This window comes from Capra hircus, chromosome 7 (genome assembly GCF_001704415.2).
Source record: "Capra hircus breed San Clemente chromosome 7, ASM170441v1, whole genome shotgun sequence".
Taxonomy (NCBI): domain Eukaryota; kingdom Metazoa; phylum Chordata; class Mammalia; order Artiodactyla; family Bovidae; genus Capra; species Capra hircus.
In genome coordinates this window covers 47508406-47535742 of record NC_030814.1, presented here as the reverse complement: position 1 = coordinate 47535742, position 27337 = coordinate 47508406, and the positions used below count along the sequence as shown (strand labels likewise).

At 50.3% G+C, this 27337-nt stretch overlaps 1 protein-coding gene across 2 annotated transcripts; it reads right to left on the bottom strand.

Moving 5' to 3' along the window:
- SPARC (secreted protein acidic and cysteine rich) lies at positions 4813–27122 on the bottom strand. Of its 2 annotated transcripts, XM_013965444.2 has the most exons (10): positions 26996–27122; positions 16782–16851; positions 15883–15945; positions 15214–15301; positions 13721–13842; positions 11818–11938; positions 9954–10087; positions 8760–8908; positions 6465–6613; positions 4813–6013 (listed from the first exon to the last, which is right to left on the bottom strand). In XM_013965444.2, exons 2-10 carry the CDS (start codon positions 16836–16838, stop codon positions 5985–5987), a joined length of 912 nt encoding a protein of 303 aa, XP_013820898.1. In that variant the 5' UTR covers positions 16839–16851; positions 26996–27122; the 3' UTR covers positions 4813–5984.

Below are 27337 nucleotides of genomic sequence, written 5' to 3'. Positions count from 1 at the left end.
AGACACAACCCTGTCTCCTGACACTTACTTTTTCATCTGCTCAGACTGCTTGCTTCCTGCCCATAAATACTTCCTTCTATTAATACTCCTCTGACTCCTATCCACCTTTCAAGACCAGCCTCTGTCCATTTCCTCCCAGAAGCTTCCTTGACTCTCGCAGCTCTTAGACATAGGCAGAGTGGGGGTGGGGAAATTGACACTCAGTATGTGTTGAAGCAGGAAGCTCTGTTCACTCTCTTGCCTCCTAAGCCAGTGTTTCTCAAGGTGTGGTCTTTAGACCACTTGCGTCACAGTTCCCCTAAAATGTTCCTAAGTTTTAAAAGTGTTTTTAGTGAAATATTTAAGTTTTAGCAAGTGGAATAATGTTTATTTCTATGCTCACCATCTGCTTTTAAGAATTTAACCATTTGTCCATGCTTGCTTCAGTCCTGTTTTTGTTTCTTAAGAAACAAAACACATCATAAATACAGGTGAAGCCTGAGTGCTTGTCAGAAGTGCAGATTCCAAGGCCCTAGCCTGGGTCTACTCATTCAGAATCTCTGGAAAGAGAGCTGTGCATTTTTAACAATCCGTTCTCCCTCTTCCTGCCTCATCCACCACGATTCCTATGCATAGTGAAGCTTGACAATCACTGACATATCCTAGTTAAAATCCGCTCCATCAAGCAGTTGTCTGTTTTTCCTTATAGCCAGCTCCGAAGGTTTTAATCTTTGCTATGCGTCAGAGGCACCTGGGGGAACTTTCAGAAATGTAGATCCAAGGCTCCTCCCTAACCTTGTAAATCTGATTGGGGCAGGGATGTCAGCAAACTCTATGACCAAAACCTCCAAAAGGTGGATTGTGGATGGTTGCCAGGGGCTGGGGGAAGAGGGAGGGATGGAGTGGGGAAGACCCGTCTCCCTTGTTCTGTTTGAAACATTCCTGGCATCATCTAAGTTAGATTCTGATATCTTTACATTTGCTTTCCCCCAGAATAATGCCAGCAAGCATTTCCTATGCCTCTTTGTGCTGGGCAGAGCTGCTTGCAAGAGTTCTGACCCATGTCTGGGCTGCATTCCCAGCTCAGACATCAACTCAGCGAGTGGACTGGAGGTTGAGTCGCCAGATTTAGCAAAGTTTTAGGTATATAATGAATAATTTTCTAAAAGAAGTATGTTCTAAACGTCCCACGGGACATACACTTAAAAAAAAATTGTTTATATAAAATTCAAGTTTAACTGAAAGTCCTGTGTTTTACCTGGCAATCTTGCCTTAGGCAGTATCTTCTGCTCCTGCAAACCTCCGTTTCCACGTTTGGAAGATGAGGGGGCCTCGGCTAGATGACTTCTGTAGGTTCCTACGACTTGGGTGCTGTAGCAGTCAGTTCAGAGGCATCCCACAGTTCTGGGAGCCCTTCTCCCCGGCTCCACCAGAGGGCGCCCTGGCTCTCCTCAGAGGGTTCAGGGATCACAGTTCAGGGAGCAGACTGCTGGGTCCGTCTGGCTCTGGGGGACCATCTGGAAACCGGGTTGTGAGGCTTCGATGGCCCCAGGTCTTTACTCATCCCTGGGACCGCTGGTTCAGAAGGAGAGACGGGAAGGGCTCATAGGATGGGACCATCTTATCCAGCTGCCCCTCTATCATTATTTAGAAGGGGAGGTTGGACCCCTGAGGGGAAGGCCCTAATCCAGGCAAAGACCACTGTCCTGGAAACTCGGTTTTAACTCCCTTTCCAGGGCCCTTTACCTTATGAGGGTTCCCTTAGTTCTGTTTCCTGCTGGACATATTTTAACCCTCGCAGTTCTAAAACCGAAACCAGTGTAGGGACCAGGCAGCCCAGCCCAGCCTAACCACTGTGACATGCCTGAGCACCTTCATAAAGAGGATGTGGTCTTGAAACTTTGTAAATGAGAGAGCGCCAGGGATAAAGGACTCATCTAGGCAGTGGGGAAAGTGCAGGCCCCTCTCCTTTAAGTCAGGAATGTTGTCATCAACGTCGTCTTCCTCTCTGCCAGATACAATGACCTGTGAGGCAGGGGCTGTTATCGCCAGGATTTTACAGATGAGGAAACAAGCTCAGTGTTTGCTCATTGAGCTAAAAGGGGCTCAAACCAGTTCTGTAGCTGTTGGGAGAGAAGACCTAGAAGATCTCTAAAGGACCCCCACCCACTTCAAGAAAAAGAGAGATAGGGAGAGATACGCACCGCTTCAGGACTGGAAATGATTTTAGGAGACTTACCAATTTGGCATTGAATAAAGTGTAATTCAGTTCTCTTCTGGACCATTTGATTATCAAAGAGAAAGTCTTTTCTTCCTTCGACAAGAAACAGCATCCTTCAGGCACAGGGAATATTTGTAATTGCATTATGTTTTTTTCCACTGTGTTTTTTTATTTTATTTTATATATGTCAATAGTAAATGATACTGATTTTTCTCTCAGGGTAATGAGATAATTTCCTTTAAATTTTAATTTTTTTAAAGAGATTTGACTTACAGGGAGCGAAGCACTGATGGAAGGAGAATATGAAAACATTGCCTGTAAGGATTCTGAGGGACCCCTCAACTCAGCTCCTCAGTGTTGCTGCCACCCCAGCTTGTCCTCCTAGGGCTCCAGACTGATTCATGCTCTTTGCCTCTCTTTGATGCTGCCTTTCCCTTGAAAACTCAGCAAAACTCCCTAGAAGGAGAATTCTGGATATGGGGGCGGGGGGAAGCTCTGGTTTCCAGTTTCTCCCTTTTTATGAAAAATGAGCAAGTCACTCAGCCTCCCTGAACCTCAGTTTCCTCCTCTGTGAGTATGGGGAGCAGAGCTGTTCTGAGAGCGAGCACTGTGCATTATACAGGTGATCTCCGCCAGGTTGACCCAGGCACAAGGACTGCATTCTACAGTCTCAGGGAAACGTCACAGCTCCATCCCTACCAGAAGGAACAACGCATTCAAGCCATGTTCCGTCAGAGCTCTCTGCTTTATGGCCTTTGCAGCACATGTTTCTGCCTCAAATGGTCTGACTTGTGCACAGTCTGGCTAGCCAGAATGAAAGCTCCAGGGCAGCAGAGGCCATGCCTGCGCTTACTCAGGAGAACATAAAACATTATTGCGGGCATCTGGTAAACATCATAGATTGAAGGAAGGAGCCAGTTCCTAAATGTACCCTATCAGTCTCTGCCTGGATTCCTCTAGATCATGACACTAGGCTGGACTTGCCTTCTGCAAATGGCCAGGATCAAATTCAAACTGCCTAGTTCTTGCCTCCCATTGTGTGAGCAAGCAACACCGTAAAAAAAGTTTATGAGTTTCATGATTTTTTTTAATGACTTTGTATTGTTAGTAGTTTGAAAATAATGTGAAATAAGAGAGGAATAAACCAGCTCTAGACTTGGCATCTGAAGACCTCGCTCTGTGTGTGGTCCATTGCAACAGAGCACACTTCTCTGTCTCAAAGGGGAGCCTCAGAACACCAGCCTGAAATATCACACCAGCGTGATGGGCATGCATGGGCCTTGTAAAACGCTCAGTGGACTTAATGGTGGGCCTTTCCAGAACCAGAGTGTTCTTTTTAAAGGCAGTCTAATCTTGTCTGTTTCTCTGGTTTAAAATCCTCCCACAACTTCCACTGCAAACAAAAAAATAAAATCCAAACTCCTCACACGGCCTACCAGACCTCAGGGTCTGGCCTCTGCCCACCTGTTCAGCTTCATCCAGTACCAGACAGCCCTCAGCCTGGACACCAGCCATGCCGGGGGACTCATGTTCCCCACCCGCTCAAGACCTTTGCCTGTGCTGTTCCCCAGGCTTGGAATGCCCTTTCCCTGACCCCTCTCCTCTCTCACCTCTGCCTCTCCCAATACTTCGTTCTTTTCCTTTGTGACTCAGGTTTTTTCAGGGAAGCCCTAGAACAGCCCTGTGCAAACACTCTGTGATGATGAAAATGTTCTCTATCTGCCCTATTCAGTAGGGTAACCGCTAACCACATTTTGCTGTTGAGCACTTGAAATGTTTCTGGAGTGACTGAGGGACTGAATTTTAAATTTTAAGGTAAATCTAAATAGCCAGGCATAGGGAGTGATTACCGTGGAACGAGTAATCCTGATTCCTTCTATGACATACACTGCTGGTTTCTTATATTCCCCTTGCAGTGTGGAAAGTGAAAGTGTTGGTCACTCAGTCCAGCTCTTTGTGACCCCATAGACTGTAGCCCACCAGGCTCCTCTATCCATGGAATTCTCCAGGCAAGAATACTGGAGTGGGTAGCCATTCCCTCTCCAGGGGATCTTCACAACCCAGGGATCAAACCTGTGTGTCCCTCACTGCAGTTGGATTCTTTACTGTCTGAACCACCAGGGGAGCCCTTCAGTGCACCTATCACATGTTGTCACTTGTATTTAGTTGGGCATTTTTAAAATCCATTCCTTGTTAAGACTGTAAGTTCCAGAAGAACAAACGCTTTATCTGCTTTGCCACAGCTGTGTCTGTAGCACCTGGAATGGGATCAGTCCATAGTAAGTACATCATAAACATTTCTTGATGGATGGGTGAATGAATGAGTGAATGCTAAGTGAAGGCATTGCTTTCATTGGTGCTTTCCCTAGTTGCTTAGCCCGAAATGCAATCATGAAAAAGGTCAGCCCCCAGGTCATAAAATTAAAAGCTAAATCCATGCTTATAGGCACCATACATTCCCTGTGTATAAGTAAGCTTGTGTATACAAAAGGGTAATAATGCATTTGCGAGGCTTTGCATCTGTGCGTTCACATGTGGACTTGTTGTTATGTCCACGCATCTCCATGTCAGGAAAATGAGGTCACTAAGACACATGCAGAGTCACTCAGGGAGGCAGTTTCTAAATCAGTACTTTTTATTTTGAAAGATTTGTCAAACTCTTCACATCGTGGTGAGAGTTTGCATGATTAATAAGAAGCAGCTTTTTCATGAAATGCTTGGAGGTGAACGAGTTCTCAGCCTGTGAGATCCGACCATCCCATTGATTTTGAAATTTCTTTTGATTAATAGAAAGAAAAAATGGGGAGGGGAGAAGAGGAGGAACATGCTAGTGACTGAAGGAAAGATCTCTGGTGACAGCCATCCAGATGTGAAAAAAGAAAACAGAAAACCCAAAAGAAAACCAATTTGCCACCTGCCCTTTTTCTGTTTTACCACATTCTGCACCTCACTCTTGATTTTGGTCTTTCTGGCTGAAACAGCCTCCCTGTCCTGTATCTCCTAAAGGTGGTTTGGAGGGGAGCAGCCCTGCAGGATGTGGTGATCCACCTCTCAGAGGTGTGGGGGATTCCAGAGAACGGATGGACCATGGCTCTGGAAAGTCTGAGCAAGTTGCCTGATGCAAAAAGAAATGGCAGTGCAAAGTGAGGAGGGGAAATGGTGAAGAACTGGGTTTATGTGAGAGTTTATGTACTTCCAGAACACAGCCTGTTTCCTTCTCTCAGTCACAGCCCCTGACCACAAGATTCGTTATCTGCTGTTCTGGCTGGTGGATTCTGCAGGTCTCTCCCACCACTGACCCTCTAGCCCTAGAAGCATCCTTGCCAATATCGCGTGCCTGTTACTTCCCTTTGTCCATCTTCAGACCACTGAGGGATGACCCCCTGGCAGCCAATACCCTGAAATAAAATTAACTCAAAGTCTGACTTGGTGAATATTAGTTTCAAACAAAAAGTAGAAAATCTGAAGATGCAACGTGTGTTGAAGGCAGACTCGAGCAGATCAAGTGTTCCACCCAAGACAATGGGCAGAGGTGCACACGGCAAGAGGAAAGTGGGACCACTAGTGGGTGAGCAAGAGGCCGTGATAGCTGAGTTAAGGCTAAGAATGTTGTGACTTGGGTTAAAATGTCTATGTTTAGCACCGTTAATGTATTCGTTTAAGTCTATATTAGCACCTTGACCCCAGGCAGAACAACAAACCATCCAAACATTTTAAACATTGGGGAAAACAGGAGGGGAAAGGTCAAGAGAGAGAATCTGGTTCTGCAGGAGGAGGCGTGGCTTTAGATCACGAGGTCCTTGTCAATGTCCTCTGCAAGGCAAGAAGGAGCAGAATTAGACTTGGGGGCCGGGGTCAATGAGGAAATGCTTCTCATGGAGTTGGCGGATACCACCCATCCCAGGGGCTGGGGGCCAGGTAACCAGTCCAAGGTCACCAAGGGAGTCTATGACTGAGAACTTTGGTCTCCCCTGTCCCTGGCTGATCCTTGTCACTTGCGCTGCCAAATTACATGTGCTGTTTTCTGTAGGTGCCTGTCAGTTCCCAAAGCAGTGCTAGACACAGAGTGAGTACTGATGCTTGAAAAGGGAGAAGGAGACAGCTGGATGGATAGAGAAGGACATAAAAGAGCGAGGCCCACCCAGGCAGGGAGAGCAGACAGGAGTTAACCAGGCACAGAGCAGAGATGGACAGGAAGGACAGACACACAGACAGCAGCAAGGAGGGAGGGAGAGGACACTGGATCCTTTGCTCAAACACTCACTCTCCTTGATGCCGAAGCAGCCGGCCCACTCGTCCAGGGCGATGTACTTGTCATTGTCCAGGTCACAGGTCTCGAAAAAGCGGGTGGTGCAGTGTTCCATGGGGATAAGGGGGGCGCGCAGTGGGGCCAGCTCGGTGTGAGACAGGTACCTGCAGGGGTGAGGTGGGGAGAGGCTGAGGCTGAGCGAGCCCCACAGCCCTGCTTGGGGAGACAGGGAGGGAGCCTGCCCCTTGGGGCTGAAGGAGAGGATGTTCAATGGGAAGCCAGGATCCTGGGTCTACCCCGGCTCTACCACTGACCTGCTGTGGTTCTGAGCATACAGCACGGGCCAACTCTGAGCCTCAGTTTCCTCCTCCATCAAAGGGGGAGGAGTTGATCATAACGTCTAAAGGGCCCTTCCAGGTCTGAGATCTGTGGGTTCATAACACAGGTCTGTTGGTGCATTTCATTGTTTCCTAACTGGCTAAGACTTGAGGGCACAAACGCTTAAGATATTCAGCATTTCCGCTATTGGTAGATCAAAATCTGGCATGAAACAACAACGCATGTTTTCTGCAGACACACATTTATGCATCTGCAAACGCTCAGAAAAGAGATGAAAAAGAGATGCCTCAAAATGAAGAGAGTACTGAAAAACTGGGAGAGGAGGGGTGGGGTTTCCCCAGCAGTCCAGTGTTGAGACTCTGCACTTCCACTGCTAAGGGCCCAGTTTGATCCCTGGTCAGGAAACTATGATCGTAAGATGTGTGGCCAGAAAAAAAAAAGGGAAGAGGGTGCTGACTTCCGGGGGAGGGAGCGTGGGAAGGGACTGGAATTGGCAGGCGGAGGGTGAGTAGGACTTTATCTTTTATGTACTGTGTCCCGTGTGAGAGGGAGGCCTTCTGGTTTCTCTCCCCATCTCCTCTGTTCCCGTCCTCCCAGCTGGCCTGGACTGCAGAGCACATGTAGGATTTTTTTCCCCTTGTTCCCCAGAGCCCTCCATTAGTTGTCCTCAAAACACTCTTCCCCAAGGACCCCCGGGCCCTCCTATCTGGCCCAACTCGTGGAAGGGATAGGTTGAACTGAAGCTCCTCCCCCTTCTTTGTATATCAGTGAGGAGAGTGAGCCCCCGAGAGGGGCAGGGACTCAGGCAAGGTCACCAGGCAGCTCTGGGACAAGGAGAGGGGGAGGACGGATCCTCTGACCCAGGCTGCTTTCCCAGATGCAGGGTCCTTGCAGCCCCATCTGGAAGCCTCCCTCCAGGCCCCTTCCTTGCTCAGCCTGAGTCAAGATGTTCCCTACGTCTCCCCTCCCCTTCACGGTATGACTCAGATGGATCTCAGCCATGGAAAGCGCCTGGGAGAGAAGCTACAGGCAGTTTCCCAGCACTCAGGAGACCCCAGCCCCCCAGGATCAACCACAGGGTGGGCTGGACCGGGAGGGAGGGTTGAGCCTCCCAGAGGGGAGCAGCCCTGGGCATCCTGCGCAAGCAGAGCGGCCCTCCTCTTGAGCTGCTCCAGGAGCACACAGCAAAGGAAGGCGGGGGCGAGAGGGGCTGGTCCAGCTCGGCCTCAGACGGTCAGCCACCACCTGCAACTTCCGGGCACATTCCTTACTTTTTCCGTCCATTGTGAGAAACAGAGCACCACTCAGAGGGTGAGCTCCATGGGGGCAAGGGCCTACGTGGCAGTTCTGACTACAGTTAAATCCCCTGCCTGGAATCGTGCTGGACATGTAATAGACACTCAATAAATGTTGGTTCACTGACCAACTCCCGGCCTATCCCACAGGGCATTTACACAGCACTTCCTAACTCATTTCAACATGGGGCAGGAGTGATCAAACCAGGAGCTTGCCATGGAGATGGGATGGGCACTGTGATTGTCTTAAGAACTCCCAGAGCCAGTTTGCCCCATTGGGGCCAGGTCTTAGGGCCTTGCTCCCCCACCTCAGCCTTGCCACCCCACGGAGTCTGGCGCTCCTTCCCAGCTCCTTCTGCCTTGCTGAATGGATACCCAAGGCTGGCTCTCATGGGGTTAAGGAGGGGTTTTCAGTTCTGATGGCTTTTGCCTCTGAGGCAGTAAGGAGGGATTGTCTCATGGTACCGAATCCTTTCTCCATCCTTTCTCCTACACCTATCCTCTCCGGTGGCAGCCCTTAGGCAAGCTATGGGCCTCCAGGGCTGGGAGCAGCAGAGGCCACTGAGAAGTCTTCTGACCACATCTAGAGCACCCAGCAGCCCTGGCGGCGACTGTCCACTCCAGGGCCAGGCTAGAGGCAGCTCCCCTCCGTGACCCTGAGGTCCTGGGGTCTTACCCGTCAATGGGGTGCTGGTCCAGCTGCCCGAACTGCCAGTGCACAGGGAAGATGTACATGTTGTAGTTCTTCTCGAAGTCCCGGGCCAGCAGTTCCACGGGATGGTCGCCAGCCTCCAGGCGCTTCTCATTCTCGTGGATCTTCTTCACCTGTGGGAGCAGAGATGCTGTGTGACAGAGGGCCCGGGGAGGCTGTCGGGGCCAGTCAAGGTCCCTTCCCCCCAACAGGAGGCCAGAGTAGGCAGAGACCAGCCAAAGTCAGGGTTCAGGATGAGGGAAGGGGGACTCCAGGGCTCAGGATGAGGGAAGGGGGTCCAGGGGTTAAGACTCTGCGCTTCCACTGCAGGGGGCGCAGGTTTGATCCCTGTCGGGGACCTAAGATCCCACATGCTGAGCAGTGTGGCCAGGAAAAAAAAAGACCAAATGAGGGAAGGAAGTGGTTAGATGAGTACCATCATTATCTCATCCACAGAAGTGGAGGCCTGGGGCCATCTCAATCAGAATAACTGTGGAGTGTGTCAAAATGCAGCTTCCTGGGCCTTCCTTCACAGAGACACTGGTTCATTGTGCCTAAGGTGGGGCCCAGGGAGCTGTATTTTATCAGTACTCCTAGTGCTTGATATGTCCCTTAAAGTCCACAGACTCAGAAGGAAAAAGGAATAGAATAGTTTATGTCTCGTGCTTAACATGGACCTAAACAAAGGGAGCAGGTCCATTCAGTGCGGGACCCCTCAGAGCCTTTAACGTGTAAATGTGCTCTGCCTGCGTGTTGTCACTTCAGTTGTGTTTGACTCTTTTCAACGCTATGGACTACGTAGCCCACCAGGTTCCTCTGTCCGTGGGATGCTCCAGGCAAGAATACTGGAGTGGGTTGCCATCCTTCCTCCAGGGGATCTTCCCAGCCCAGGGATTGAACCCGTGTCTCTTACGTCTCCTGCATTGGCAGGTGGGTTCTCTACCACTGCGCCACCTGGGAAGCCCCTGAATGTGCTCTAGGAGCCTCCAAAGGCCGAACGGAGGAGTCTGTGTCCCAGAGCCCGGGACAGAGGTGCTCGTTGGAGCAGGGATGTGGGCTTACATTTGGGGGCCTAGATCTGGGAATGGGACTGGGGATCTCAGCCAGCCTGGGGCCCGAGGTCAGGGCCAGCTCAGGGTCGAGCAAGTGCCCTGAGACAGGACGAGAAAAGACCCTTACTCGCAGCTTCTGCTTCTCGGTCAGGAGGTTGTTGTCCTCGTCCCTCTCGTACAGCGTGACCAGGACGTTCTTGAGCCAGTCCCGCATGCGCAGAGGGAATTCAGTCAGCTCGGAGTCCAGGCAGGGGGGGATGTCTAGGGTCAACACACAGGGGTGGTCAGCACAGACCCTGACTCCCTGCCCGAGGGCCAATGTGCTGGCCAGGTCGCTCTCCCCACCCCCGCCCTTCTCCTGCTACTGCTTCAGTCAGTGGCCTTGGCACCGGGCTCAGCCTCTCGGGGCCACAGTTTCTTCATACCTTTTGAACAAAGGAGATTGGAGGGGGTGGGGGGAGAATACTCTGCAATTGGACAAGAGCAAAGGCACATCCCCTGTTCCCTTGACCTTGATCTCATCTGGGGCGGGGGAAATGGTTTGCTCCAGAGACTCCTGCTTTTCTGGGTGTTGGGCCCTGAAAACAGAGGCCAGGACCCACCATGATGATGTTGACCCTTGAGAGGTGTTTGAAGCTGGGAGACTGAGGGACAGCATTCACTCAGAGGCCCAGCTTAGCCGGGGTGGGGGTTCAGGTATGCTTAATCACCAGAACATTCTTAGCGATAGGATTGCATCCTGGTCTTTGGAACTCAAGGTGACAAAATGTCGGTCCTGGAGATTTCATCCAAGTCCACCCTCTTGGAATTATTACAGATCAGTGTGGAGAGAAGGGGCTTGCTTAAGGCCACATTATCAGAGCCTCATCCAGCACCAGGGCATGTGGGTGCCAGGGGGCCTAGGGGCCCATCGTTTCCCCCATCCTTGGACCTATGGAAAGTCCCCTCTGTGGTTAGGACCACGACCTTCTTCACCAGCAGCTGGGGAGTGGAAGAGAACATCTGAGAGGGAAACGCTAGGAGTCGGAGCAAGCGATATTCCCCAAAGAACAGAAGAGCCACTTGGCAAAAGTGTCAGTCTCACTGCCCAAGGATTCCTGCCAACGTTCCTCCCCTGCCCTCCTTCTCCAGGCCTGAGCCTTCTCTTTTCACATCCACGGCCCTGTAACTGGAAGAGCAGTGCTGACCACAGGAGAACCTGGTTCCCCCTCCTCCACCTTTCTGCACTCTGCACACCTGAGGCAGGTGAGTGGCCCTCCCCAGTGTCATCTGGTGCCAGAATGTACCAGACACACCGTGTGGATGTTGTCTTGGAGGGGAGCAGAGGGGCCCCTGCCTGTCTCAGATGACAGGGAGGCAGACACACTGGAGCAGGAGCCTGGGCCAGCTGAGTCTGCACCTGGGATCACTCCCCAAAGGCCAGGCAAACCCTGGCATATCTGCCCCCAACACCTGGCTCCTAGGTTTCTAGAAGCAGGTACTTAATCATATGTTTTATGCAGGCAGATGGGAATGTAACAGAGTAAAGGGGCCTAGGATATGACAATATTGAGTAACAGGGCCTAAGGGGAACTGACAGAATTGCCTTGATTTTAAAGCATTCAAATGCAAGTATTTCTAAAACACTTTTTAAGGGCCAGGAAGAACATCATTTTTGCTTCACAACATTGAAGCAGGAAAGATTGTGGTTAGACCTATAGAAGAACTTCCTCATCATTACAGAAAAGAAGTGAGCTGTCTTGAATGCTAGTGAGAGGCTCTGGAAATCTGCCCTGATCCTGTGTTCCCTCCACTGCTCAGTCCTTCCCTGGAGGGGTCCTGAGTACAGATACCAGCTCATAAACAATCATCTCATTCTATAACTGGGATCCCTGAAGCTCAGACAGGGGAAGAGAGGTGCCCAAGATCACACAGCCCAGAGGTGGCAGAGCCAGCAGCAGTGCCAATTTGGTCCTGAGACGGGAGGCTTGGCGGGGCCCGAGGAGACTCACATTTGCAAGGCCCGATGTAGTCCAGGTGGAGCTTGTGGCCCTTCTTGGTGCCCTCCAGTGTGCACTTGGTGGCAAAGAAGTGGCAGGAAGAGTCGAAGGTCTTGTTGTCGTTGCTGCACACCTGTTGGCAAAGCAGAGAGCCTCGCCCTCATTCCCAAATTCCTTGGCCAGTACCGCCACCCATGCCCATTTCAGAGATGGGCACACTGAGGGCCAGGCAAGGAACGTGACTAGCTCGGGGTCCACAAGGTGAGTAAGGGGTGGGGCCTGGCAAGGAGCCACTCTTTGGGCTCCTAAGTCAATGCTCAGCCCATGCTGGTCTCTGAGCAGCGGAATGACAGAGTCAGGGCTGACATATGGGAAAGCAAACCTGGGAGATACAGAAAAGATGAATTGAAGGTGAGGATGAGGGAAAGGCAGAGTACTCAGAAAAGGGTTAATACAGCAGGCCTGGGATTGTTATCCTTAGAAAGGCCTTCTTGTGATGTTGGCCCTTGGCTGGTGTCTGGGAGCGAGGCTGGTGAACAGTTGCCTGCGCCGTTAGAAAACTGTCCATAAATGATGCAAGTGTCTCAATTTGCCTGGGTTGCTCACACAAACAGTATGGTTCATGCTGAACATCTCTTTTCCTGCTCAGAGTCTGGAATGTGGGTATATGCTGGGCATGGGATGCCTGTGTGGCCAGGCTTCAACTAAACACTAGGTGCTGAGTCTGTAATAGGCTTCATAGGTCAGAAGCCTTGCTCGTATGAGGCTGCAGTTCATCTTTGTAGCTGGGGAAAGAGACCCTTCAAGGCAGGGGGAGAATAAGCAAGACTGTGCATGGATCCCTCCACACTCAGCCTGTACCCAATTCCCTTTTCATCAGCTACATATCCTTAACTATTAGCAGTGAGTGCAAATACGTGGTGAGTTATGTTGGTCCTTCTTGTGAATCTCTGAGCATGAGGATGGCGGAGCAGAGATGCTGTGGGCTGAACAAGGGCAGTGGCAGCAAGGAGTTGTGTCAGGAGGACAGAAGCCTTGTCCTGAACACCCTGCACATGCTTACTGCTTACATATCTCTGCAGAGGGATTACTGATGGGCACTGGTGACCCGTGTGATAGCGGGTGAAGGGGTGAAGAGGAGGGAAGAGCTGATGAAGATGCTAAAATTTGGACCTCAAAAGGTAAGTTATACTGGGGAGAGGTTAAAGATGGAGAGATCAGGTGGAGGTTGTGGGAATGATCCTGGAACTCAGTTTGTGGCCCTGAGCTAGATGACCATGAGCACAATGGTTGATATGCATGAGTGCTCAATAAATATTTCCTTGGATGGATGAATGGACAGATGAGTCCTATTGGAGACTGAATGGACAGCTTTGAAAGTTTTTTTTAAATAGAATATATTGAGCACTTACTAAGTACCAGGTATTATCTGACAAATCCCTGCAATAGCTCTACGAGATAAAGTCTATTTCTGGTCCATCTTTAGAGGTGAGAAAACTTGGAGGAGATCAGGAACATAGCTAAGATCTCACACTATCAAGAGGTGGAGATGAAGGTTGATGTCAACCTTTGCTGTGACCCAGAACCCACATGTTTGGACCTGATGCTTTGCCAAGATTCTCCCACATGAGAAAGTCCCTCATGTGTTCCCTTCTGAGTCTCAGTAGGGCTGGAAGCTGGTGATGCTGAGTAAATTCTTGCCAGTTGAGAGAGTCCAGTGACAGTCACTCTCCAGTGACTGCTGGAGAGTCCCAGACAGAGACCCTCTCTGGCTGGGTCTCTTGCTGTGACTAGACCTAGTGAGGGGACTTCTGCACCTGGAGCTGCCCTGTGGGACCCCCCAGGCCAGCAGTGTTCTGGGCAGACTCCCTGAGGGCCACAGTCCTCACCCCCTGCCCTGTCCCTTGGGCCTCACCTTCTCAAACTCGCCGATGGGGGCAGGGCAGCTGGTGGGGTCCTGGCACACACACATGGGGGTGTTGCTCTCGTCCAGTTCGCACACCTTGCCGTGTTTGCAGTGGTGGTTCTGGCAGGGGTCTGGTAGAGCATGAGGGCAACATGGTTAATCTCACCTGGGCTAGCACATCCATCCCAACCCAACCCACATGGATCCTTGGACAGAAGTCCTCAGCTCTGACCCCCACTCGACCTTTGGGCAGCCCTGCACCCTCCCTTCTCTTCTGCTGAAATCAGCTTGTCGGGGAGCAGTTGGCTCAGTCTGGGGACTAGAGATTCGGTCTGAGGTCAGGGCCAGGCACACCTGCAGGGGCTGGGGATTCAGTCTGGGACCCGGGAGCACTGGGTGCCATATGGCTCCCCAGAGGATTGAAGCAACCACTGTGTTCTCGGTTGTTCATGGATCAATGACAGCGAGGTATTTCAGAATTCTAGAACAGACTTTCTAGAATGACTTGGAAAGTCGGCTGTTGTCACAGAGCCAGGGAGCTATGCAGCCCAGCAAAACAGGCCTGAGTGTCTGTAGCGGAAAAGGGAACAGGGCCCCAGGACCGCACTGAACAATAGAGTCTGCCTGTGTCTCATAAACACTGGATAGGGGACGTGAAGGGGAAGGAACAGCGCTCAGTGGACGCCCCTCTGCTCCAGTGGACACTCAGGCCCTGAGGATGAGAGCTCCTCTCGCCTTTCCTCCTGGCGCTTGACTGGGGTGTCGTAGTCCTCCTCTGTTAGGTGCCTGCCCTGCCAGGTCCTGGGCAAGGGGGCCTCTACTTTTATCTCTTAGTCCCTCGACAACCCTGGGGCAGGGGTCTACTGTCTTCACCCTTCCCCACAGAAGACATGAGCAAGCTGGGCTCAGAGAAGGTTTGAGGGCTGTCAGAGGACATCGCAGAAAGTTTGGAGGCAGACCTTGGTTGGTCCCCCTCCAGAGCTGGGGCTTTAGCCCCTGGGGTACGGTGAGTCTCCGTTCTGCGGGTTAGGGATGCTGGACTGTGAGCAGGAGCCAGAAGCCCCAGGTCACAGTTCTCACAGCCTTATAGGAGTTGTGTCAGGCTTCCAGGTTTATTTCCTCGTGGCCATGTGAAAATTAAGTAAGCTTATAAGTGTGAAAGCGTCTGGGGCCATCAAGTGACCGGACAGGACTGGGGATCTCAGTAGGAACCTGAAACCCAACTCTGGAACTAGATTAAAGTGCTGCAAGGGTACAAGGCCACTTCCAGCTTGAGACTTCCCTTCCTGGCACTCACAGCCTGGCTATAAATAGATCTCTCTAGATTCCAGAAAACACTCCCAACCTTTCAGTCAAGGCAGTTTGTCCTTCACAGCCCCTCCCACAGGGAGGACCCTACCCTGCATTTCCTTGGGAAGGAACCTCACACAGGCTTGGCCCACACCCCGGGCCCGAGCGGCAGAGGGCAAAGGCTTGGTGTAACAAGACAAGAAGGGACCTACTCTCAGCTACCACCTCTTCCTCGACTTCCTCGGCACCCTCATCGAATTCTCCTACTTCCACCTGGACGGGGTTGGCTCCCACGGGTACCTGGGGTGGAGGGAGAAGAGTGAGTCAAATGCCCCATCCCACCCCCAGACCTAGAGGAAAGGGGCAAAGGCTGGAGGGGACTTGCCCGAAGCCTTGGGTACCCACAGGGGATGTGGATAGACATGCTGAAATGGGTGCTGGGTTCAGATCCCAGGAGGCACAAGTGCCAGGTCCAGAATCGAGACTGAAGGTATGGACCCGGAACTCTATGGAGATGCCCTAGAGGCCACCAGGCGTGTCAGGGCAAGAGAGGGTGCCAAGCTCTGTCCCCTTTAGCTGCACCAGGGTAGTCTCCCTTTCATCAGTTGATATTTGGGGAGACCATGGATGACCATCTGAGAAAAAATGTCACACAATTCAAACAGTAAAAGACAAATTCAGAATCATAGCTCCCACATATGAGGTTCCAGGGAGAGTTTGGGGAGCACTCAGGAGTGTCATCATTGGGGGATCCACAGGATTTACATTTGTCCTGTGCATGCACGTGGGAAGGGGAGCAATGGCCTGCTCCGGCAGCCCCCGGCTGGATTCCCCAGCTAGTGGATGTTGGCAGAGAGGAGTCTGGGGCCCTCACCACCTACCTCAGCCACCTCAGCCACGGTTTCTTCCACCACTTCTGTCTCATCAGGCAAGGCTTCCTGTTGCTGTCGGGAGGTGAAAATAGGGTTCAGAGAGGTTGGGGCCCAGGCCAGCTTCCACCACTAACATACCTCAGCCTGGACCACTGAAGCTGGGGAGCTAGGAGAGAGGCTCGTGGGAGACCCCCCCGAGGCTGTGCCTCAGGGCCTGCCATGGGTGGACAACTGGGGCACAGAAGCCAAACATGCAGGCCCTGTGGTCTCCGGAGCACCGTACTTTGTATAGTTATATCTGAAGTGTCTACCAAAACTCAAAAGCATCTCTGCAGCTTAGACTCCCATAATGATGGGAGACCACCTGGTCTGATGTAGACCAACTCCCTTCAGAGGGGAAAACTGAGACCCATAGGGGATGAACCCTGAATTTTAACAGATGTCAGTATCTTCCCCACAATTGTGATACTATCATCATCATCATTATTTGGCAATTCCTTCTTGGCATCAATCTGGGGTGAGAGAAGCAAGATAGCACCTGACTTTGAGGTGCCTGGCTGGCTGGGGCTTCTTTTCCCATCACTCCCATCAGCATCCCCTTCTCTTCTAGAAGTCTTCATATGATAAAGAGCTCACTTCCTTCTAAAACAATCCTAGTCCCTTTCTGGGGAAGCTCTGCTCGCTAAACAAGTACATCTTCACAGTACGTGGAAATCTGTCTTCCCTGGAATCTCCTTTTTATTTTGAACTTATTAGTTTAAGGGAAAAAAATCTTAAAAAAAAAATAAAAAGACAACTCAAGACGGGGAAGTGCTTGTCCCCCCTGAACATCCAGGGCGGGTAGATTCAATGCCCCTGAGCTTGTGGTGGGAGGTAAGATCAAGAAGATGTGACTTTCAGGTACTCACAGGGGCTGCCAAGGCCCTCCCAGCCAGGCAAAGGAGAAAGAAGATCCAGGCCCTCATGGTGCTGGGAACCCTGCGGGGAGAAGAGAGATGAAGAATTCAGTGAGGGCGAGGTTTCCTGATGGAGAGTTCCTCCTGACACTGAATTCCTGTGATATGCAAGATAATTTTAGATGGTCCATGGTAGACGATAGTGAAAGACAGGGAGAAGATTGCTTCCACTTGGTTCTCTTTTAATCCTGATGGTATGAGAAAGTCTCAGTTTGGTGCTAACCAGCCTTTAACATCTAACACTCATCTCTCGCCCTTTTGAGCAGAGGGCAGGCCTCTGGCTCAGAGCCTCCGCAGGAAACGACATCCAGCTGGAATTCAGTAGAGTTGTCCTGTCTCCTTTGTGTCTAGTTTAACAGTTTCCTTCTATTTATAACAAAAGTACGCAGGTTTTTCCATTTACGGTAGGGAATCTTGTCTCTTTCCTCAGTATATTTAAATTTTTAGACTGTGATTGGACAAAGACAACTGGTTAATTAATCAAGTCTGGGCAATGCTGAACCAGATCTTGTTCAAGGGCCCTTCAATCCCTGATGTTCTAGGATTCTTTTCTTCCTATACCCCAGACTCTTCCCCTCCTCTTCCTCCTCTCCTGTCTTCCCCGGACCTCCTTCTCCCTACCCTTCTTTAATAAGAGAATTTAATAGGCAGCAACCCCTTGCCAATTTGAGACAACGAGGCCTACATTCTAAAACAAAGAACAATAGTTTTCGAGTGTAGCCAGTGGAGATTTATGGCCATACTTTCCTCCATTCTGCCCAGGAGGGATGGCACTTCTCTGGATTCTGTGTGGAAACTACCCAAATGCTTGCATATGCTTTGTGTTACCTTCTGTTTCTCCCTCACAGCTAAAAGATGTTAACTGAGATCTAGAAAGCTCTCTAGAAAATTCTCCCACTCTGGTCACTGCTGAAACCATCCTCTAGATGCTGAGCTCTTGACTCTAACAATCTAATGACTGGAGGGCATCTTGGAGCAGAATCTCTGATGATTTGCTGCCAAAATACTGTCCCTAACCAAGGAACTGTGGTGGGGATGTTTTGTTTCTTGTTCTAACTCAATGAACTTCCATTTCCAAATGGCTTTAGAAAGTCCTTACTTCTACTGTTTAGCTTGCCTCCCTTCAAGCTTCTCCTGGTCTCCTATGATCATCCATCTGTGCCACACAGAGCAAGCATCTCCCCTGCGCCTAAGCAGCTTTCAGTCAGTGTGGGCAGTGGCCATGTCTCCCCTCATTTGCCCTTGGTTCCTTCCCAGATTTCTCAACTGACCAAGCACCTTGGTAGGAGGTACCCTGGCATCATGGAAGAAATGCTTAGTTTGGAGCTAAATCCCAAGGATTCTGGTTCTGTCTCAATATTAACTTGTTATATTGGTTCAATCCTTCATCCTCTCCAGACCTCGGTTTCCCTCTTCTATTACTTGAGAGGGTTCGACTAGCTGAGCTTTGAGGCGGTAGCCTGAGCCCTTGAGATGCCTTTCAACTGTCCCAAGCTCATGCTGGTCTTGACACACATCATCCCCTCCACTATTCCCATCTTCACTTAAATTATGGTATTTGGGTAGCAGAAAGAGGCAGCAGAAGGGAAGACTTCATAATGGTCCTCTACTGGGGTTGAAATAGACACTAAACCTCAGTATTTTATGGCATTATGAGAAATAAAATCAACAGAAATTTAAAGAAATCAACCTGGGAGCTTGGCTTTGCTTCACAGTGTCCCCAACTCCAATCTAAGCGTGCACATGGCTTTGGATGAAAGGAACAATGAAAGGGTCTGAGGTGGAGAGGGAGGAAGTCAGACAACATTCAGGCCCCTTCCAAGCTGACAAAATTCCTCCTCATGGACTTGGGTTGGGCCTCATCGAGTTTTTCTTTAAGACTGGGATGGGGATCGGGGAGAAAAGTGGGAAGTAAGTGTTAAGAAAAGGACACACAGTCTTGGAGGAGGAGTTGTTTTCCTAATTTGAGGGTTTGCCCAGTTTTCCCTCACCAGTGCCAACATCCTCTCCATCCAGATCGTTTGATGGGAGGGAAGGGCAGCATTGGACGGCTCTCCAATGTATGACCATACTCTCTGCATACCCATAAGCTCCCTCTCTGAGGTTCTCTAAACCACCACTGGTCAAAGAGGCCAGGTGCCCATCCTGCAAAGGTCAGGGGGTGCATCAGTAACCCTAGCAAGGTCAGAACACAGGGCCAAACCCCAGCATCCAGAAATGATCAGCTGTGCACACATCCTTTGCCAGTCAAACCTAGGTCTGGCATGCCCACCTGGTGAAAATATAAACACCTTTGTATAAATGAGCAGTATTAAATAAAAACTCTGTATCTCTTTAGTTTGTAATGATGCCTGTGCTTATCCTTTTAAGAATGTTTTCATAATCCGGCATCCCCTGGGGGCTGAAGTCATGTCTTTCTACCTTATAGTGCAGAAGATAGGGCTGAGGCCCAGAGGGGAAAAAACCTGCCCAGAGCCCCAGGGAGTGGGTGGCAGGGCTGAATGAAGACCAAGGCTGCCCCCCTCCGCCTCTGGCTTGCCCTCTGCCTCACCTGCTGTTTCCCTTGACAGCAGTTCCTCCACTGGGTGCTCACCTGACGGGGCCCAGCTGGGCTGTGAACTGGCCCAAGGTACCCTGGAGGAAATGAGACTGGGAGGGGGGCAGCAGGAGGCGTGTTCCCCTTGGCCCAGTGGTTGTCAGATGCAGACTTAGCTCACTCCCAGCCCGCCACCGCCCCTGCCTCCTGTTCCGAACATCCAGTCCTTTCCTTTTGCCTTTATTTGCTCTGGAGACGGCTGAAAACCCATCCCTGGCTGCCAGCAGGACCTGAAGCTGAGGTCACCTCTCCTTCTTTAGAAAGAGTCTGGGGATGGAAAAGTACAGCCGCCCCCTCCTCCCATCACCACCCAAGTTCACCTCCCTTGAAACATAAAGGGCCTCCTGTGGGCTCTCTCTGGACACTGAAAAGTTGCTGAAGGACAGAACTAGGGAAAAATCTTGGAATCATTAAATTTTAAACTGTGGGTCTTGGAATCATAGAACCCTAAGGACATGAAGCACAGAATCTGAGTTACAGTCATCAAATCTAGAATTTATGAAGCAATGCAGTCTAATAGAACTTTCTAAGATGATGAAAATATTCTGTATCTGCATGTGTAACGTGATGGCTAGTGGCCACCAGTGGTTATTGAACACTTGAAATGTTGCTAGTGCAAATGAAGGGCTGAAGTTTTCATTGTATTTCATTTTAATTAACTTAAATTCTACCTAACAGTATGTGGCTAGTGGCTACCATATTAAGACAGAGCTTGCTTTGTCCCTCAGTCATGCCCAACTCTTTGCGACCCTGTGGACTATAGCCCGCCAGGCTCCTCTGTCCATGGGATTCTCCAGGCAAGAACACTGGAGTAGGTTGCCTTTCCCTTCTTCAGGGGATCTTCCAAACCCAGGGATCAAACTCAGGTCTCCTTCATTGCCAGTGGATTCTTTACTGTCTGAGCCTCCAGGGAAGCCCATATTAGACAGAGTGGTTATCAACTTTTATAGAGGCATTATGGCAGAGAGGTAAGCCCAGGGGCTCTGGAGACAGAACATACAGGTTCAAATCCTGGTTCTGCCATATAGCAGTTGTGTGACTTTCAGAAAGTGATTTTCCCTCTCTGGGCCTCCGTTTATTTCTCCATCTTTAAAATGAAAATAACATACTTACCTTGAAAGACTCATGGGTGATTACAAGAGATAAGCATCAGAAGAGTATCTTAAAATACAAAGATCCCAGAATCTCCATTCACCTTGAAAATCCAGGACAAGAATCCTAGCTTTTTGTTCATGGCCCAGGGAGAACAGGTGCTGGGCTGGAACAAAGGAGGCATTTTTTCCTTTTGGTCTCGGGCACTCCAGCCTGGCCTCCACAGGGCACAGTGATGAAGCCAGGCCCCAGGCTGCCCTCTCAGTTGGGCTGCTGACGCAAACCAGACATCTTGCTTCCACCATTTGGCTTACTAACAAGGGTTCCCAAAACACATGTTCCTGGTAAACAAGCCCAAAGAGAGGAAAACAAGTCTAGAGGCTAATAAAGGAACTCGTGAGTGAGCCAGGCCCACCAGAATGCCAGGACTCAGAAGGAGGCTGAGACAGTCCAGAGAGGTGCCAGTGTGGCCACGTGGGCACTCACACCCCAGGGAGCACACACAGCCACTCAGAGGTGACGTGGAAGTCAGGAGCCCTGGGATTGAGTCTTGGCAGTGTTGCCCCCAGCTCACCCTTCAAATCAGGATAGGCTCCGCTACTCCTTGGACTTCACCTAGCGCCACTCCTCTGCACAATGCAGACGTTGTTTTAGATCAGTGGTGTTCAGAGTCATATAAGCCAGGGAGCCTTTCTCTCAGTGAAGTCTTCTGCAGAAGTCCAAGTTTGAAACAACTAAGAGCCGTTCACTTTTGTTGTACATATGAATGCACTATTATCTATTCAATGAATCAGCTCGAAATTAAAAAAAAAAACAAAAACAGTGCTGAGATGGGGGCTGGCACTGGGACACTCCCTGAGATGCCTTGGAGAACCTCTAAGTTCTTTCATGAGAGAGTGTGAAGACCTGAGGCCACAGTCCCTAAGGTTCCTTTCAGCCCTGACGTTCCAAATCAGCTGAGTCAGAAGCCTATCAGAGGACCACCTTTCCCAGCCTGGCCCTTGACTTCCTGCTTCCACTTCTAACAATTCTTGCAGGAAGGGAAGAAGCTAAGGGAAACATTTAGGGCAGCAGTTCCCAACCTTTTTGGCACCAGGGACCAGTTTCATGGAAGACAATTTTTCCACAGACCAGGGCAGAGTGGAGCGTGTGATTAAAGCACATTCTATTCATTGTGCACATTATTGCTATGATTATTACATCAGCTCCACCTCAGATCATCAGGCATTAGGTCCTGGAAGTTGGGGACCCTTGTTTTAGGGTGCTCAAGCATAGCTTCGAAGAGGTTCAGAGGCAACTCAGAAATGGCCCCAGAGGATGAGACTGGTATCAGTCTGACAGAGGTTCCATAAACACATCTAAGATGCCACGTTTTGCTGTGGTTAGAAGCCCCAGGGCGGAGCTTCAGGCTCTCCCCGTTGGCTCCCCCTAGGGGCCACTGGTGCATCTGGGTGACCACAAATGGAAGGGATGAGAAATAACATCAAACTGTCCAGGCTGTCACATCCTAAAGATAGCAAGCAAATCCATGGCACACGTGGCTACACCTGCTCCTCCTGTGCATGTGGCAGACATTACTAATCAATCATATGACCTTTCCCCCTAAAGTCCAGTTCAGTTCAGTCGCTTAGTCGCGTCCGACTCTTTGCGACCCCATGAATTGCAGCATGCCAGGCCTCCCTGTCCATCACCAGCTCACGGAGCTCACTCAGACTCATGTCCATCAAGTCGGTGATGCCATCCAGCCATCTCATCCTCTGTCGTCCTCTTCTCCTCGTTGGACTCAAATCCTGGACACAGTTCTTTCGGCAGCTGCTACCAATGGGTTGGTGGTGTCATGCCAAGCAACACCTCTTTGCCATGCTTCTGATTTTAGAGATAGGAAGACTGAGGATCAGAGAGTGAAAATAATTCACTTGAGGTCATACATGGCAAACTGGTATCTGGGCTGAACTTCCAGATATTCAGAAATATCAAGATGTTTGGGGAATTGTTTATTTTTTCACTTGATTAGTCTAGGATCCTATGGCCATAACTAACACATAAGGGCCCAGAAAGATCCTCAGATGAAATGGGTTAATACCACATTTCTGAAAGAACCCAGCTATAGCGAGAGTTGGTATCTCCATTCCTACTTTGCCTACAGACATCAAGCTCTATATCTTGACAAGTGAAAGCAGAGTTAATGTCCTGTCTAGACATCTCCTGGATAGGAAGGAGGCTGTTTTTCTAAATAATTCTGTCAAGTCACTGGTTGCAGTCGCCTCTTAGCCACCTCCTGTTGCCCTAATGACAAAGCCATGTGGGCTGCGTCAGGCCATGGCAAGCCAGCAAAGGAGGAAGAGAGGTAGCTCTTATCACTTGTTATCCATGGGGCTGTTGACTACAGGGAGGAGTGTCAGGAGAGTACCAAACTGCTCAAAGGAAACCAAAAAAAGAAGCCAAAATGAACATCTGGATGTTTCCAGATGTCTGAAAATTTGGCTCAGACATCAGTTTGCTGCATGACTTTGAGTTATTTTCCCTTCCTGAGTCTCAACTGCTGTCTCTAACATACAACAGGTGCTCAGATGGCAAAGAATCTGCATGTAGTGCAGGAGACCGGGGTTCAGTTTCTGGGTTGGGAAGATCCCCTGGAGAAGGAAATGGCAACCCCGTCCAGTATTCTTGCTGGGAGAATCCCATGGACAGAGGAGCCTGGTGGGCTACATACAGTCCATGGGATCGCAAAGTGTCAGACATGACTGAGCGACTAACACTCAGGGGTCTACCTCTCCGCCATGACCTGTAGTTAGGTCTGGCTGTGCATGTCTGTGTGTGGCTACAAATGGCGATTGTGTATTTGCATAAGTGACCAATGACCTTGAGGACAACTGTGTGAAGCTTTGTACGTGATGCTGCGTGTCTACCTGACTCAGCATCTGTGGGTTTCAGCCCTAATAGGTGAGGGTCAGAGTTTGCATATGCATCAGATGGACATCCGAGACTTGTCTGTGAGTCAAGGTATTGCTCAGAGGGAGCCGTGAGTGCATGACCCCCTGTGTCTGCTCATGTATTGAAACATTTATTTCCAGCTGTGCCAGTGGGTGCCTGTTGGTGAAATCAATGTTTATATAATTGGCATCCTCGTGGGTTTGTGTCTGTCCCTTTTTATCCCTGCACACATAGCTACCTGTCTAAATAACGTCAAAAATCAAATATTTTCCTGTTTACCTCACATCCTCAGCTCTTTCCGTTCCTCCACCATCCTTTTCTATTTATAGCTTATTTTGTTTTAGCAAGGAAAACTGCTCTTGTGAATAGCAAACCCCAGCCACACAATTGGTTGACAAGTCTCTACAGTTGGATAAAGATTTTAGCAGGGCTATTATGCAATCCAAGTTCCCCTAGCCACCCCCCTCTTGTTTCCTTTTCAACTAGGGGGACAGGCACTGTTAAAAATGTAGCCTGACTGTTCTTTCTAATGAAAGCAGCACCTGGCAGTTAGGGTCACAGGACTTCAGAGCTGAAAGGGCACCTGGAGACCCTAGGCTCAGTTCAGTTCAGTCGCTCAGTGGTGTCTGACTCTTTGTGATCCCATGAATTGCAGCACGCCAGACCTCCCTGTCCATCACCAACTCCCGGAGTTCACTCAGACTCACATCCATCGAGTCAGTGATGCCATCCAGCCATCTAATCCTCTGTCATCCCCTTCTTCTCCTGCCCCCAATCCCTCCCAGCATCAGAGTCTTTTCCAACGAGTCAACTCTTCTTATGAGGTGGCCAAAGTACTGGAGTTTCAGCTTTAGCATCATTCCTTCCAAAGAAATCCCAGGGTTGATCTCCTTCAGAATGGACTGGTTGGATCTCCTTGCAGTCCAAGGGACTTTCAAGAGTCTTCTCCAACACCACAGTTCAAAAGCATCAATTCTTCAGCCCTGGGTTGGATTCCCCATTTAACAGATTGGGGAACTGAGTCTGGAGAGGGAAAGTGTCTTTCCGAATGTCACTGTGAGTTAGGCTCCACCTCTGCCTTTGCCTTGGACACTGGAGGGTGCAACACTCTTGGGAAATAATGAAGGTGCCCAAATCAAAAGAATCTGGACGATATTTATTTTGCTTAAATGTGCCTGTCAGCACTTTTAGTAAAGGGAAGTTATATCCAAACCCTAAGATGATGAAGCTGCCAGACAAAAAAGCAGGGAATGATGTCACCAATTATTTGGATACCATCAATTCATCCATTCTAAAAACCATTAGGTGAGAGGGCCACAGTGTAGCAAGCTTCTCTGTGTATCATCCCCGTTTTGTCCACACAGTATCCCTTTGAGGTGGTGGTGTTATCACTTTTTGAACCAAGGAGGACCTGGTTCTCCTTGAACCTGGGGCTCAGAAAGGAGAAGCCATTAGTTCAAGGTCAAATGGCACCTTTGAAGTAGAGGTGGTTTTAAAACTCAGGTCTTCAAGTAGCCTATCCCAGGAAGCAGAAAGCAACTTACAGCCCCACAGCTGCCCTGGGGTCCTGGGAGATTGGGAGGTCGGCAGGGCAGGACCTAGAATTTGCCCTCTTGGGATGGAGTGGAGTGGGGGACATTCAGACCTACAGAGCCTGATATTCTAAGTGTTCTAGTGTCCCCTCCCAGCCAGCAGGCAGAGACCCTGAAAAAAAGGTTACCGTGGCAACTCGCATTCCTCCTAGAGTGAGTCACAGCAAAGAAGAGCCTTTTGGTGGGTGGGACTTGGAGAAAGTTTCAAAAGTTGATTCCTTCTCCAGGCACCCTCCCTTTCCTCCCCCTCCCTCCCTCAACTCCAGCTCCAGGCTTTGTCGATGTGGCAGCTGATGGCTGCAAGTTAACTCTCTCTTCCCCCCAACCACTCCCATTCCAAAGCTTTGCATCCTTCTGCAAATACACCTCGGCTTCCAGTCCCCACCCTCTCTGTCTCCCACGTCATGCCCTCTGGCTACCTGGAGGGGCAGGCGTCCATTTGAGAATATTTTTAAGACTGAAGGCTGTGAACACCCTCTTGGATATTGCTGCTAACTCTGTCTCTATTTCTCTCTGTGTCTCTCTCTCTCACACACACACACAACTGTATATACAATTTTAAGGGGCTTGCAATCTCCTCGAAACCTAGCCAAAAGCTAGTCCGTGAATTCTGCTTTAAGAGACCTTCATTGGAAAGTTCAGAGGACGCCGGGCACCACAAAGACGGTTGAGTCCATTCCTCTGACTTTACAGACAGGGAGACGAAGTCCAGGGGAGACATTTACCTAAGATCACATGTAAAATGTATGTCTTCAGTCTGCCCCCTACTTCGGATGTGCTTCTCATCCTGCTCTCAGCACTTGGGGTGCACAGAAATTCAACCACAGAGAAAACCCTTTCTCTTTGTGTTCTGCATAGAGTAGCATTTTCTGGAGGAAAACGTGTGCCCCTCTGTTCCTTTTTGGGTGGACTGGGCTTCCTGGAAGACATGCCTTCCCCAAGGCCCCCCTTTCCCCTTGGTGCCCTTAGGGACTCAGGAAGCCCGCTCATGAGCCAGCCAGTGGAGCCATAGGTAGGAAGGGCTTTACCTGAAGAAGACCTAACAGCAGCCTAGTGTAGAGTTTGAACTTCTCATGGCAAAGGTGTGGGAAGGTCGCCCTGAAACCCTCTCCATCTTGTCTTCTCCCTCCCACTCTTTGCAGCACACCCCCACCACACCCAGTCTCCCGTCGGACCCTGCGCCTCTCTGGACCCTATCAGATATCAGGGGTCTTCAAATCTAGACACACAGAGGGCTACTGCTGCTGAGTTTCCAGTGTTTACATCCTGGGGAGCCCGGGATGGGAACAATGCCTAACCCCGGACTGATTGTCTGACAGTGCTATTTCAGGCTGAATGGCACCGGAATCAGCGTGTGTGTGTGTGTGTGTGTGTGTGTGTGTTGGAGAGGGGTGGAGGTTGAGAGGGGAGAAATTCCAGGGCAACAGGAGCCTTCACAGAAGTGCTGATGAAAGGTGAAGACCCTCTCTTATCCCTCCAAAGATCAGTTTATCACTCACGCCAAATTCCTTTGGGAAAACAGAGTGCAAGAACCAAGTCTAGAAAGTTTCTCCTCCTAGAATGGGAAGCAGGGCAGACTCTGGTGGCCCATCCCTCTTGCAGCTGTGCCCAGATCATATTCCCAGGAAAGGAAGAGGTGGTCCCCATTTGTAAAGGCAGCCTCTGAAACCCGAGAGACAGGCTCAGAGAGAGACAGGGAGGAAAATACTCTCTCAGAGACAATCGGATTACTTTCTGCAATACCAAAGGGGAGACCACATGATCTCAGTTTCACCTGAGGAGTTAACAGGCAGCAAGTCCGCGTCCCCTGCCCTTCAGAACAAGGATGGAGTCCCTGCGCCTGGAGACCTCCCAACACAGCTTCTTTTCCTTGTACACAAAGTGAGGAGTGGGCCAGGGTGCAGGGGGTGCAGGCCTAGAGGAGGGACAGGCAGGGCAGGGGTTGGACATACCTCAGTGGCGGGCAGGCAGGCAGCAGGCGAGCTCTGGGCAGTCTGGAGGTCTGCAGGAATGTGAGGGGCTTAGAGCCTGGCAACAGGAAACCACTCAGAGCTCTGGGCTGGGTCTGTCTCCCCCTCCACCCCGCGGTCCCTCCTCCTCCTGTGTCTCCTCCTTCCCCTCCCCTCCCCTCCCCTTCTCCCCACAGCCAAAGCTGTCTCTGTCTTCCAAGCCTTTCCTCCTCTCCTCTCGGTGGGCTGTCCTGACCCGCCTCCCAACCCCGCCCGCCACATGGGTTCTGGAGCTCTTGCCTAGACAGACTGACCGAGCAGAGCGCTGGGACTGGAAAGGCCAGC